General features: G+C 44.9%; 1 protein-coding gene and 1 pseudogene across 1 annotated transcript; both read right to left on the bottom strand.

The window, feature by feature from the left end:
- Positions 1–7,839: 7,839 nt before the first annotated feature.
- Positions 7,840–10,647, bottom strand: LOC102117747 (sodium/potassium-transporting ATPase subunit beta-3 pseudogene; annotated as a pseudogene).
- LOC123566804 (small ribosomal subunit protein eS28-like) lies at positions 10,497–10,890 on the bottom strand. Its single transcript, XM_045369251.3, has one exon. The coding sequence runs from the start codon at positions 10,879–10,881 to the stop codon at positions 10,672–10,674; it is 210 nt and encodes a 69-aa protein (XP_045225186.2). The 5' UTR covers positions 10,882–10,890; the 3' UTR covers positions 10,497–10,671.
- Positions 10,891–15,259: the final 4,369 nt, after the last annotated feature.

Below are 15,259 nucleotides of genomic sequence, written 5' to 3'. Positions count from 1 at the left end.
AAAAAAAGGAAAAAGAAAAAAGTAAGAGCAGAGCTTAAAAGTTTGAACTTGAGACAGGCAGTGTCAGAGGCATTTGAACCAGAGCAACTCCATCTTGAATTGTGTCTAGGTAAAATAAGGCTGAGTTGGCCGGGCACGGTGGCTCATGCCTGTAATCCCAGCACTGTGCAAGGCCAAGGCAGGCAGCTGAGGCCAGGAGTTTGAGACCAGCCTGACCAAAATGGCAAAACTCCATCTCTGCTAAAAATACAAAAATCAGCCGGGCGTGGTGGTGGGCAGCTGTAATTCCAACTACTCGGGAGGCTGAGGCAGGAGAATCCCTTGAACCCGGGAGGCAGAGGTTGCAGTGAGCCGAGATTGCACCATTGCACTCCAGCCTAGGTGACAGAGCAAGACTTCGTCTTGAAAAAAAATAAATAAATAAGGTTGAGACCTGCTGGACTGCATTCCCAGGTGGTTCACAGTCACAGGATGAGATAAGAGGTCAGCATAAGACACAGGTCACAAAGACCTTGCTGATAAAAGGATGCAGTAAAGAAGCCGGCCAAATCCCACCAAAGCCAAGATGGCGATGAAAGTGACCCCTGGTGGTCCTTACTGCTCATTATATTTAATTATAATTATAATGCATTAGCATGCTAAAAGACTCCCACCAGCGCCATGACAGTTTACAAATGCCTTGGCAACATCAGGAAGTTAGTCTATATGATCTAAAAGGGGAGGAACCCTCAGTTCCAGGAATTACCCACCCACTCCTTGAACACTCATGAATAATCCACCCCTTGTTTAGCATGTGATCAAGAAATAACCATAAAAATAGTCAACAAGCAGGCCTCGGGGCTCCTCTGCCTATGGAGTAGCCATTCTTTTGTTTATTTACTTCTCTAATAAACTTGCTTCCATTTTGCACTGTGGACTCACCCCAGTTCTTTCTTGCCCAAGAATCAAGAACCTTCTCTTGAAATCTGTGGTCTAGATTGGGACCCCTTTCTGGTAACAGGAGGAGTCAAGAATGACTTCCAGGGTCATGTGCAATGGGTCACACCTATAATCCCAATACTTTGGGAGGTCCAGGCGGGAGGATTGCTTGAGCCCAGGAGTTCAAGACCAACCTAGGCAACATGGCGAAACCTTGTCTCTCCAAAAAGTCAGGTGTGGTGACGTGCACCTGTATTCTCAGCCATTTAGGAGGCTGAGGTGGGAGAATCTCTTTAGCCTGGGAGGTCAAGGCCGCAGTGAGCTGAGATCGAGCCACTGCACTCCAGCCTGGGTGATAAGAGACAGACTCTGTTTTGAAGAAAAAGAATGACTCTCTTAAGTGACTAGGGATCTAGTCACTGAACGTGAGAATATAAAATTTCATATCTTAGAGCATACATTAAATATGATTTCTTTTTTTTCTTTTTCTTTTTTTTTTTTTTTTTTTTTTTTAGGCAGATTCTCAGTGTGTTGCCCAGGCTGGAAAAGTGATCTTGGCTCACTGCAAACTCCGCCTCCTAGGTTCAAGCGATTCTCCTGCCTCAGCCTCCGGAGTAGCTGCAACTAAAGGTGCACACCACCGCGCCTGGCTAATTTTTGTACTTTTAGTAGAGACAGGGATTCACCATGTTGGCCAGGCTGGTCTCAAACTCCTGACCTCAAGTGATTTGCCCACCTGGGCCTCCCAAAGTGCTGGGATTACAGATGTGAGCCACCAGGCCTGGCATTAAATATGATTTCATAAATTTAATGTGAAAGAGGATTGCATATTAATATTGCATAAATTTATTAAGGTTATCTTGACAATTTCCTTTATTCTTGGCTAAATTCTAAAAGTTGCCTATCTATAGTCAGATGGTTTGGTACAAGAACAAGAACCAGAAATACAGAGTCTCATTCCTGGCTCTAATTTCACAGAGAACCACAAAATGCTTAATTTCTTCAATGCTTGCTTTTTCATTTACAAAGTATTACTGATAATTATAATCTGCAAAGTACTTTCCTCAGGAGAGAGTCATGATTTGAGTGCAATTAACTGCTTCTAATTTTTCAAACATAAAATTCTATTTGGTTTTCACGTAGAAACACAGTGTCCAAACTAATTGTTTCCTAAAAGTGATTATTTTCTTAGAGTCATCAATTCATTTTGAGGTGACTCCATGAAATGGTGATTAAGTTGAAACTAATTCAGATAAATATAATATCATTTAACATTAGTCATCACAACAGCTCAACATTCTCATATTAGGAAGGCTGTACATCGTGGAAGTGGGGAGAAATATAAACAACAAAAAGAAATGTCAATTCTTACATAAAACTCTAGTTTCGATAATTATTGGTACAGGTGGCTCATGCCTGTAATCCTAGCACTTTGGGAGGCCAAGGTGGGCGGATCACCTGAGGTCAGGGCTTTGAGACCAGCCAGGTATGGTGGCGCATGCCTGTAATCCCAGCTACTCAGGAGGCTGAGGCAGGAGAATCGCTTGAACCCAGGAGGCAGAGGTTGCAGTGAGCCAAGATCACACCACTGCACTCCAGCCTGGGTGACAGATTGAGACTCCGTCTAAAAAAAAGAAATTATTGGTATCCATTCCTCTGTAAGTTTTCTCAGAAAACAGCCAAGATAATTATATAATTATACATAGTCTCACACCTCTACTATGCTCTGCAAAATAAAAAATAAAAAAAGAATTATATATAGTCCCAGCATTAAACTAATGAATTCATGACAACGAATACCACTGGAAATAACAAGATTCTGCCTTGGGATGTTAGTGTCAGACTTTAACATTGAAGACAAGACTTGGAGCTATACTTTTATTTATTTATTAATTTATTTTATTTAGAGATGGAGTCTTACTCTGTTACCCAGGCTGGAGTGCAGTGGCGCCATCTTGGCTCACTGCAACCTCCATCCCCCAGGGTTCAAGCGATGCTCCTGCCTCAGCCACCCAAATAGCTGGGACTACAGTTGCACACCACCATGCCCAAGTAATTTTTGTATGTTTAGTAGAGATGGGGTTTCACTATGTTGGCCAGGTTAATCTCGAACTCCTGACCTCAGGTGATCCACCCACCTGGCCCAAAGTGCTGGGATTACAGGCATGAGCTACTGCACCCAGACAGAGACATATTTTAATCTAAATGGGACTGACTGGGAAATGGTGTCCAGGTAGACACTGTGTCCAAACAAGTTGCTCTTATTGCTCATTGGTAAGCCCCTTTCCCCACCTCTTCAGAATGTCTCTCAGATCTCAGATTGTTCTTTAGTAACTAGAAGCTGAGAGAGAAAAAACAATTCATGCATTCATCACCTCTCCTCACAAACAATGACTTTTATAATATACTAATTTTTCAAATGTTATCCCCCTTCCTATTTTAATATAAGTCTTTAGTTTAAATAGGCAGACTCATAAAATGATAATAATCATAAAATCATTAAATATGCCTGTAGTCACAGAAATGACAGAAGCTAATGCTTAGAACATACCTAGATAAAATTCTACAGTCACTGTACTGAGTTGAGGAGGAATAGCTAATAAAATCTTTAGATTTTTTTGAGAAAAAATTTATTGGAGTGTAACATATATACAGAAAAGTATACAAATCCTAAATATAGAGATCAATAAATAATAAAAAGGTGACTACATCTATGGAAACAACAGTCAGGTCAAGAAATAGTAGAAATAGTAATCAGGCCAAAGCAGGATGATTACTTGAGCCCAGGATTTCAAGGCCAGCCTGGGCAACACAGGGAGACCCATATCTACAAAAGATTTTTTTAAAAAAAATCAGGCATGGTGGTTTATGCCTGTAATCTCAACACTGGGAGGCTGAGGTGGGAGGATTGCTTGAGCTCAGGAGTTTGAGGCCACCAGGGGCAACAGAGTGAGACCCCATCCCTATAAAACATAAATTTAAAACAATTAGCTGGTCATGGTGGCATGTGTCTGTAGTCTCAGCTACTCAGGAGGCTGTGGCAGGAGACTCACTTGAACCGAGGAACTAGAGGCTGCAGTAAGCTGTGTTCATGCCGTTGCACTCCAGCCTGGGCAACGAAGCGAGACCTTGTTTCTAAATAAATAATACAAAATCATAAAGACAAAAAGTGAAACTGATTGCTAGGGGTTAGTGGGAAGGGGCAATGCTCATTATTATTTAATGGATGATAGAGTTCAGACTCTGTCTTTAAAAAAAAGAAGGAAAAAAAGAGAAAAAAGAAGGAAAAAAAGAGTAGTCTATGGAAAATCTAATTCAAGGTACAAATAGATCAGAATAGTAGTTGAAGTTTGGAGTTATCATCTGGGAGGGGGACACAGCTACTGGGGGATGAAATAGTCCATATCTGAATCTAGGTATTTAACATTATGAATGTTTTCCATATGTCAAAATGCTATAATGCTATACATTTAAGATTTGTACATTTTCTCTGGTTATAATTCAATTAAAAAGTAAAAATGTTTTGTGGTTTTTTTTTTGAGACGGAGTCTCGCTCTGTCCCCCAGGCTGGAGTGCAGTGGCGCGATCTCGGCTCACTGCAAGCTCTGTCTCCCGGGTTCACGCCATTCTCCTGCCTCAGCGTCCGGACTAGCTGGGACTACAGGTGCCCGCCACAGCGCCTGGTTAATTTTTTGTATGTTTAGTAGAGACGGGGTTTCACCGTGGTCTCGATCTCCTGACCTTGTGATCCACCCACCTCAGCCTCCCAAAGTGCGGGGATTACAGGCGTGAGCCACCGCGCCCGGCCGTAAAAATGTTTTAAGAATGAATTTTGCCTGTTTTTGAACTATGTGTAAATGGACTCATACTGCGTGTGTTCTTTTGTGTCTTGCTCAACATTAGGTTTGAGAAATTCATCCGCGTGGTTGTATATAGTTGCAGTTCATTCATTTTTATTGCCCATAGTGTTCAGTTGTATAAATATGCCACATTTTACTTATCTATTCTATTTTGGGGTTGTATCCAGTTTGGAGCTGATATGAATAATATTCCTGTATATGTCTTTTGGTGCATCTGTCTTTTCTGCAGGACACATATTTAGTAGTAAAATTGCTGGGTCTTAGGGTATGTGTGTGTTCAATTGAGTATACTAACAGCTTTCCAGAGTGATCATACCAATTTATTTATTTATTTATTTTTACAGATGGGGTCTCGCTCTGTCACCCAGGCTGGAGTGCAGTGGCATGATCATCGCTTACTGCAACTTTAACCTCCTAGGTTCAAGCAGTCTGCGCACCTCAGCTGGAATCTCAGCTCACTGCAACTTTGGCCTCTGGGATTCAAATAATTCTTGTGCTTCAGCCTCCCAAGTAGCTGGGATTACAGGCATGCACCACTGCACCCAGCTAATTTTTGTATTTTTAGTACAGATTAGGTTTCATCATGTTGGTCAGGCTGGTCTTATACTTCTGACCTCAAGTGTCCGGCTGCCTTGGCCTCCCAACCTGCTGGGATTACAGGCGTGGGCTACCCAACCTGGCCCCTCTGTTTATACATTTGAGTAAACTGCACACACGATGCCACTTTACCACTAAATAACTTTGCAAAAACAATGATATTCTCTTACATAATCACAATACAATTATGAAAATCATGAAATTAACACTGATACAGTACTATAATTGGTGTACCTTATTTAAGTTTCATCAGTTATCTCACTAATGTCCCCTGTAGCAAAATAATGAGTTTTTTAAAACCTTGGTCCAGAATTCAGTCCAGCATCACGTATTACACTTAGTTGTCACGCGTAAAAAGAAAAACCAGGCTGGGTGCAGTGATGTGAGGTGGGAGGATTGCTTGAGGCCAGGAATTCAAGACCAGCCTGGACAACAGGTGGAGACCACATTTCTACAAAAAAGAAAAACCTTTTTTTTTTTGGCCTTTAATCTCACAACCAACAGAGAAGACTTCTGAGACCCTTGGCCACCAAAATGTGTGGGGATTTTTATCCCACTAAGCAATGCTTCAGTGGGTTCTCCATCGGGGTGTCCCATAATTCAGTTCAATTCTGATGCCACACATTGCATGCCTGTACCAAAATATCTCATGTACTCCAGAAATACATACACCTACTATGTACTTACAAGAATGATAAGTAAATGAATGAATGAGTGAATGAAAACTCTGACACGATCCTTAGGCCACTGGTACTTCTGACTGGCTAGAAATCAGGGTTCCTGCAACCTCTCCTTGGGTTTGACTACTTTGCTAGGACAGCTCACAGAACTCAGGCAAACACATTGCCAGTTTATTATAAAAGATATCATAGGCCGGGCATGGTGGCTCAGGCCTGTAATCCTGTTACCGGTTGAGGGTGTCCAGGTTGTTGGCATCTTGAACAAAGAATTGGACAAAATGCACAAACAAAGCAAGGACAGAATGAAGCAACAAAAGCAGAGATTTCTCGAAAACAAAAGTACACTCCAGAGGTTGAAAGTAGGCCTGAGCATAGGGGATCAAGAGCCCCGTTACAGAACTTTCTGGGGTTTAAATACCCTCCAGAGGTTTCCATTAGTTACTCGACGTACACCCTATGTAAATGAAGAGGATGAAGTAAAGTTACAAAATCATTTACTCACTGTACAGCCTAGGTAAATGAAAAGGATATTTCCTGTCATAGCTGAGATGTTTCCATTTGATTTAGTTTTCGGAAGTCCTTAGGTTCCCTGCCTCCAGGTCCTATTCTCCTGCCTAATCCTAGCACTTTGGGAGGCCAAGGCAGGAGGATTACTTGAGGCCAGGAGTTCGAGACCAGCCTGGCCAACGTAGTGGCTACTAAAAATACAAAAGTTTTTTGTATGCCTGCCATGAAATGGGCGCGGTGGCTCACTCCTGTAATCCCAGCACTTTGGAAGGCTTGAACCAGGAAGGTAGAGGTTGCAGCGAGCCGAGATCGCACCATTGCACTCCAGCCTGGGCAACAAGAGTGAAACTCCATCTCAAAAAAAAAAAAAAAAAAAAAAAAGAGTCCTGCTGTCTTGCTCTGTTGCCTAGGCTGGAGTGCAGTGGCATGATCTTGGCTCACTGCAACCCCCACATCCCAGGTTCAAGTGATTCTCCCATCTCAGCCTCCCAAGTAGCTGGTCAATGCGGTGAAACCTCATCTCTACTAAAAATACAAAAATTAGCTGGGCGTGGTGGCAGGCACCTGTAATCCCAGCTACTCATGAGGCTGAGGCAGGAGAATCGCTTGAACCTGCAAGGCAGAGGTTGCAGTGAGCTGCGATCGCGCCACTGCACTCCAGCCAGGACGACAGAGTAAGACTCAAAAAAAAAAAGCAGGGTCTTTTCCGGTCACGGTGGCTCAGGCCTGTAATCCCAGCACTTTGGGAGGCCAAGGCAGGTGGATTACATGAGGTCAGGAGTTCAAGAACAGCCTAGCCATCATGGTAAAACCCCGTCTGTACTAAAAAATACAAAAATTAGACGGGCCTGGTGGTATATGTCTGTAATCCCAGCACTTTGGGAGGCCAAGGCAGGTGGATTACATGAGGTCAAGAGTTCAAGAACAGCCTAGCCATCATGGTAAAACCCCATCTGTACTAAAAAATACAAAAATTAGACGGGCCTGGTGGTATATGCCTGTAATCCCAGCTACTTGGGAGGCAGAGGTTGCAGGGAGCCATGATCATGCCTCTGCAAACCAGCCTGGGCGACAGAGTGAGATTGTCTCAAAAAAAAAAAAAAAAAAATCATAAAAAGATACAGATGAACAACCAAATGAAGAGATGGATATGGCAAAGTAGAGAGGGAGGGTTGTGGTGCTGCCATGACCTCTGGGTGTGCCACCCTCCCCGCACCTTCTGGTGTTCAGCAGAAAGGAAATTCATCAAATCTTAGTGTTTAGATTGTTTAAAAATATTTTTCAAATGCACTTTAATTTTCTTTTTTTCCTTCCTCACATACAGAACTTCTCCACATACCACATTTCTTGCAGCTATAAAGTCACTTGATGTTGGCCGGATACCATTTTATCTCTAAAATTCTGTTGACATCAAAACATGACAGTGTTATATCCATAAAATATTTACATAGCACAGCATATTAAGCTTTAGACACTTAACAATTAAACCACATAAAAAAAAGACAAGACCCCCATCCTACATGTTTGGAATCAGGTGTTCACCGGTCCCTATCTGGCGACTGTACACTGGTTCAAAGGGCAGCAGAGGCCACAGGCAGTTACTTCAGAGGACATTGAACACTACGATCTGGAAGCACGTTATGATGTAACCCAGAGTCATGTACCACACATCTTTCTCCAAGGTGGTCTCATAATTCTAGAAAGGAAGGTCCAGCTGATACAAAATGAAGACAGACAACACAACATTTACTCTGTGGAGATATCCTACTTATACTATGCACTTGCTGTGATTTTGAACATAGCTCATCCCAAAAACTTGTCACCATCATCCTGACTTTTTAGGTTGGCTCATCCATCAATCTTGCCCTCAACTGTTACTTCTTTCCCAGTATTGTTAGGAGCAAAGCTGACCTGAACAGTAACCAATGGCTGTAGATACCCCACATGAAGTTTTTTACCATAATATGGGAAATATTTTAAGTCTATAATTCCATTATGAGGATAAAATGCTACATTTGGTATATTTTCGTTCTTTGAAACACACTTTATCCTTGGCACTCCTTCAGGCTTTAATCCAATTATTCTGTTCATTTTCACAAGAATACAAGGGTTTCCTTGAGAATAGCCAAAATCAGGATCATTCATACCACTGCATGCTTGAAGTAACGAAATAGGAAACTGACATGCAACATAAACTGGACCCTTCTGTTCGGAAAGTGCTCCATCAGGACAGATTGTGAGGTTCTTCTGTTCTTCTAAAGTATATGGTTTTAGAAACTTCTTAAGGTCTTCAATGTACCCTGCATACGAAGTTGGATCAGACCTACTGAATGTATATTCCAATGCAGTCACTGGTTTTGGAAAAACCGTAAGTCCTGGGCTAGGAATCTGGTCACGGTATTTTGGAACACGGTATTTGGTTGAGAGTCTCAAGCATAACCCACATCGTGAATGAGAAGAGTGCAGCCAGGAACCCATAAAAAACTAGGTAGAACAGCAAGATCAAACCCCAGCTGTTGGCGGTGCGCCCCAGGAACTCTCCGGTGGTCAGGTTGCATATGAAGAGCTTCCACTGGGCGAGGCTCTGGTTGAGGGACTTCTCGTTCTTCGTCACGGTGTGCGCGCGGACGGCGAGGGGAGCGGAGGCCGCGGGGTTGGAGGCGGCGAGGGCAGCGGGGATGGAGGCGGCGAGGGCAGCGGGGATGGAGCCGGCGAGGGCAGCAGGGGCGCGTCCGGGCTCCGGCGGCGCAGCCCGGCGACTGCAGAGGAGGGTGGGACGCCCGGGAACACCTCCTCGTTATTAGGAGTACTCGAGCCGACTACAGTGTTTACTTTTTTTTTTTTTTTTTGAGACGGAGTCTCACTCTGTCGCCCAGGCTGGAGTGCAGTGGCCGGATCTCAGCTCACTGCAAGCTCCGCCTCCCGGGTTTACGCCATTCTCCTGCCTCAGCCTCCCGAGTAGCTGGGACTACAGGCGCCCGCCACCTCGCCCGGCTAGTTTTTTGTATTTTTTAGTAGAGACGGGGTTTCACTGTGTTAGCCAGGATGGTCTTGATCTCCTGACCTCGTGATCCACCCGTCTCGGCCTCCCAAAGTGCTGGGATTACAGGCTTGAGCCACCGCGCCCGGCCCAGTGTTTACATTTTTAATAGAGCTAAATTTCTTGCACCCTCAGCCCTTCCAGATGTTGGTGGGTGGGGCTTAAGTTCCAACCCTCTAATCCTCTAATCACCTGGACTTTCTGGTGACCAGCCCCATCCTGAAGCTATCTACGGGCCCGCCCTAAGCAGGTTCATTAGCATAAACTCAGGATTTATCAAAGGAATTAATTATGAATCACAAAACTCCTCCTAGCACTCAGGATATTTCTAGGATTTTAAGAGTTCTGGGGCAGAAACTAACCAAATACATTTTATACCACATCATGTCTCTTTAGTCTTCTTTACTCTAGAATAGTTTCTCAGTCTGTCTTTTTCTTTCTTTCATTTTTATTTACTTAAAAAGAATTTTTTTTTTTGAGATGGAGTTTCACTGTTGTTGCCCAGGCTGGAGTGTAGTGGCACAATCTCGGCTCACGACAACCTCCACCTCCAGGGTTCAAGCGGTTCTCCTGCCTCAGCCTCCCCAGTAGCTAGGATTACAGGTGTACACCACCACGCCTAGCTAATTTTGTATTTTTAGTAGAGACGGGGTTTCCCCATGTTGGTCAGGTCTTGAACCCCCAACCTCAGGTGATCCGCCAGCCTTGGCCTCCCAAACTGCTGAGATAACAGGTGTCAGCCACCGTACCTGACCCTTAATGTTTTAATTCTTTTAAAATTCTTTTTATTCTAATAATTTTTCTGTAGATTATTTTGAATTTTCTTGACATGCAAGTATGTCAATTCCATATAATTGAGGGGGGGGGGAGAGAGAGAGAGACCCTCTCATATTGTTTTTGTTTTTGTTTTTTTTTTTTTTTTTTTTTTAACTTGAAACACAAACGCTTTATTTAAAGGAGCATCTCAATTCCGCGTGGCGGGCAAAAAATAAAGGAGCAGATTGTGACACACCAATCCCATCGGCCAAGTGGTCGAACCCAACATCCAAGACCCAGCGAGCAGGCAAGCTCAGCGCAACCTCCGGGCTTCTCGCTCTGACTCCAACAGGGTGAGCATGTCGCCCTCGCGCACGGGGCCTTTTACATTGCGGATGATAGAGTGGCTCGTGTCGTCCATGAATTCCACGCGCACCTGCGTGCACTGTCCCTGAGAGCCGGTCCTGCCCAGGACCTTAGTGACCCTGGCGAGCTTGATAGGCTGCACACGGCTGGTGTCCATGATGGCGGCGCAGCGGCGGTCTGGCGGAGAGAGTCATATTGTTTTATATTCAGTACCTGTTTTAAGAAAAAAACAAGGAAGTAAAACCAAAGACAGGCAGCCCGGTGCCAGGCCCAAAACCAGGCCTGGGCCTGCCTGTCCTAAACCCAGTAGTTAAAAATCAACTAATAACTTAGAAACCGATATTATTCATAGATTCCAGGCATTGTATAAAAGAACGTAGTGAAACTCCCGGCCCTGTTTTGTTTCTCTCTGACCACTGGTGCATGCAGCCCCTGTCACGTACCCCCTGCTTGCTCAAATCAATCACGACGCTTTCATGTGAAATCTTTAGTGTTGTGAGCCCTTAAAAGGGACAGAAATTGTGCACTCGGGAAGCTTGGATTTTAAGGCAGTAGCTTGCCGATGCTCCCAGCTGGATAAAGCCCTTCCTTCTACAACTCGGTGTCTGAGAGGTTTTGTCTGCGGCTTGTCCTGCTACATAATGACAGTTTTTTCCTTCTGTTTTGAGCCTTATATGTTTTATTTTTTCTTGCCTTCTGTATTTGCTAGGACAATGTAGAGGTAGTGGATATCATTGTCCTGCTCCCAACTTCAAGAGGAAAAACTTTGATATTTTACTACTATTTTACTATTTAATATGATATTTGCTACAGTTTTTCATTGAGTCACTTATCAGATTAGGGAAGATCTTTTCTATCCATTGACATTAGAATTTTTTTTTTTTTTTTGGAGAGAAAGTCTTGCTCCATCTCCCAGGCTGGAGTGCAGTGGCACAGCCTCGGCTCACTGCAACCTCTGCCTCCCAGGTTCAAGTGATTCTCCTTCCTCAGCCTCCTGAGTAACTAGGACTACAGACATGCACCGCCACACCCAGCTAATTTTGTGTTTTTAGTAGAGACAGGGTTTTGCCATTTTGGTCAGGCTGGTCTCAAACTCCTGACCTCAGGTGATCCACCTGCCTCGGCCTCCCAAAGTGCTGGGATTACAGGCATGAGCCACTGTGCCCGTGCGCCCGGCCTTTTCTTCTTTTTTGTTGTTTTGTTTTGTTTGAGATGGAGTATTGCTCTGTTGCCCAGGCTGCAGTGCAGTGGAGCAATCTCAGCTCACTACAGCCTCCACCTCTCAGGTTCAAGGGATTCTCGTGCCTCAGTCACCTGAGTAGCTAGGATTACAGGCATGTGCCACCACACCTGGATGCTTTTTCTATTTTTTGTAAAGATGGAGTTTCGCCATGTTGGCCAGGCTGGTCTCAAACTCCTGGCCTCAAGTGATCCACCCTCCTCAGCCTCCCAAAGTGCTGGGATTACAGGCGTGTGCCACCACATCTGGCTTGTTTTTGTATTTTTTAGTAGAGAGGGGGTATTGCCATGGTCTCAAACTCCCTGCCTCAAGTGATTTGCCTGCCTCAGCCTCCCAAAATGCCAGGATGAGCCACGGCCTGAGCCACGGCAGTCAGTCTAGGTTCTTTCTTTTTTTTTTTTTTTTGAGATGGAGTCTGGCTCTGTTGCCCAGGCTGGAGTGCAGTGGCTCAGTCTCGGCTCACTGCAACCTCTGCCTCCCGGGTTCAAGCGATTCTCCTGCATCAGCCTCCCAAGTAGCTGGAATTACAGGTGCCTGCCACTACACCTGGCTAATCTTTGAATTTTAGTAGAAATGGGGTTTCGCCATGAGGCTGGTCTCAAACTCCTGACCTCAGGCAATCCACCCCCCTTGGCCTCCTGAAGTGCTGGGATTATAGGCATGAGCCACTGCGCCCGGCCCCTAGGTTCTTATTTTTAAGAGTAAATTGCGGCCGCGCACAGTGGCTCCCGCCTATAATCCCAGCACTTTGGGAGGCCGAGGAGGGTGGATCACCTGAGATAAGAAATTCGAGGCCGGGCACGGTGGCTCAAGCCTGTAATCCCAGCACTTTGGGAGGCCGAGGCAGGCGGATCACGAGGTCAGGAGATCGAGACCAGCCTGGCTAACACGGTGAAACCCCGTCTCTACTAAAAATACAAAAAACTAGCCGGGCGAGGTGGCGGGCGCCTGTAGTCCCAGCTATTTGGGAGGCTGAGGCAGGAGAATGGCGTAAACCTGGGAGGCAGAGCTTGTAGTGAGCTGAGATCCAGCCACTGCACTCCAGCCTGGGTGACAGAGTGAGACTCTGTCTCAAAAAAAAAAAAAAAAAAAAAAGAAATTCGAGACCAGCCTGGGCAACGTGATGAAACCCAATCTCTACTAAAATACAAAAATTAGCCAGGCGTGGTGGTGCATGCCTGTAATCCCAGCTACTGGGTAGGCTGAGGGAGGAGAATCGCTTGAACCTGGGAGGCAGAGGTTGCACTGAGCCTAGACTGAGCCACTGCACTCCAGCCTGGGCAAACAACGGTGAAACTCCATCTCAAAATAAATAAATAAATAAATAAATAAATAAATAAAACTAAATTGCAGTTACCCCAAATGGTTTTTTTAATCCTAACTACAATTTGGCCCAGGTTATGGTCAATTTTGGTAAATGTGTCTAGTTTCCTTTCCCAAACACTATGACCATATAACAAATCGCCCATAAAATTAATTGTTTTGAACAACAATCATTTTTACTTCTCATGGTTTCTATGTGTCAAGAATTCTAGAGCAGCTCAAGGGCAGTTCTGCTCAAGTTCTCTCATGAGATTGCAGCCTGACTGGTTGGGGTTAGCTTATCTCAAAGGTTTCTTCGTTTACATGCCTGGTGCTTATGCTGAGGAGACTCCAACAGCTAGGTACTGGAACACCTGGGGCTCCTCAGACATCCCTTTTAACTCTGTGTGGTGTCTCCTGCAAGGCAGCTTGAAGGTAGTTAGATTTACATAACAGCTCAGGGGTTCCCAAGGTAGGTGCCCTAATAGGCAGGGAGAAGCTGTTTTATGACCTAATCTTAGAAGTCACATGGCATCATTCCACCAGATTTTTTTTTGGTTGAGGTAGACACAAAAGGTTACTCAGGTTTAAGGGTAGGGAACATAGACCTATCTCTCAAAGGAGGAATATCCAGTCACATTATAAGGAGAACATGTAGAATCAGATACGTACTGCCAGGGCAGTCTTAGAAAATGCAGCTTGCCATAGCAGCATCCCACAAGTCCCACAAGCAGCCTGATGGTCATCTTTGCCATCAGACCCAGCTCTAGCTTTTGTGTTAGGTCACATATGTCCCTTTTTTTCTCTGCCCCCAGCAGCATAGTGCCCACTTCATTGTCTTTCATGCACAGCCACACTCTGGAGTCCCATAGTCCTTGTGCTTAAAGGCAAGGTCTTTTCTTGTTTGTTTCTTGTTTCTTTGGCTGGAGGGCAGTGGTGCAAACACGGCTCACTGCAGACTCAACCTCTTGGACTCAAGTGATCCTCCCACCTCAGCCCTGCCAAGTAGCTGGGAGCACAGGCATGTGCCACCACACCCAGCTGATTTTTGTATTTTTTGTAGAGATGGGGTTTCGCCATGTTGCCTGTTGCAGGTGAGTGGCAACTATCTAAGATTGCTATCATGCAGGCGGTAAAGGAATTTACCAAGACAGTTGTTGGTTAAAAAAAGGCAGATTTATTACAGAAAGTATGAAAAAAGCTGGGCGCGGTGGCTCACACCTGTAATCCCAGCACTTAGGGAGGCTGAGGTAGGCAGATCACGAGGTCAGGAGTTAGAGACCAGCCTGGCCAAGATGGTGAAACCCCATCTCTACTAAAAATACAAAATTTAGCCGGGTGTGGTGGCCCATGCCTGTAATCCCAGCTACTCAGGAGGCTGAGATAGGAGAATCACTTGAGCGTGGGAGGTTGAGGTTGCGGTGAGCCGAGATCCCTCCATTGCACTTCATCCTGGGTGACAAGAGCCAGACTCCATCTCAAAAAAAAAAAGAGAGAGAGAAAGTATGAAAATACATTGCAAGGATGCAAGGGGCAGGTCAGTGAGAAAGGGGCAGACTGCAAGGAGAAAAAGGTTTGCTGGGGATTTTATAGGATGGTACTGTGTGCTGACAAGGGCTTACAGCAGTGCTGATAACACCAAGGTTGCAATGAGCTAATTAATCTGCAGGTGTCTTGTGATAAATTGGGTGCAGGAGAGCCACATATCCTGGACCATGAAGAAAGGCAGACCCACAGGTTATATGCTTTTGCTTTCTCTTGGTCTTGCCAGCCTGACTCCTTTTCCCTAGATAGGACTCCACATTGCCCAGGCTGGTCTCCAACTCCTGAACTCAAGCAATCCTCCCCACTCAGCCTCCCAAACGCTGGTATTACAGGCAACAGACCCCTTACCCGGCTTTTTTTTTTTTTTTTTTTTTTTTCTTTTTTAAGACATGGCCTCACTCTGTCACCCAGGCTGGAATGCAGTGGTGCAATCACTGCTTGCTGTAGC

The sequence above is a fragment of the Macaca fascicularis genome, chromosome 13, assembly GCF_037993035.2.
Source record: "Macaca fascicularis isolate 582-1 chromosome 13, T2T-MFA8v1.1".
In the NCBI taxonomy this organism is placed as follows: Eukaryota; Metazoa; Chordata; class Mammalia; order Primates; family Cercopithecidae; genus Macaca; species Macaca fascicularis.
Note: the sequence above shows the minus strand (reverse complement) of the source record. Positions and strands in the feature narration are given on the sequence as shown.

Excerpts from the sequence above, each read along its gene's own strand:
- LOC123566804 (XM_045369251.3), bottom strand. The coding sequence starts at position 10,881 with ATGGACACCAGCCGTGTGCAGCCTATCAAGCTCGCCAGGGTCACTAAG.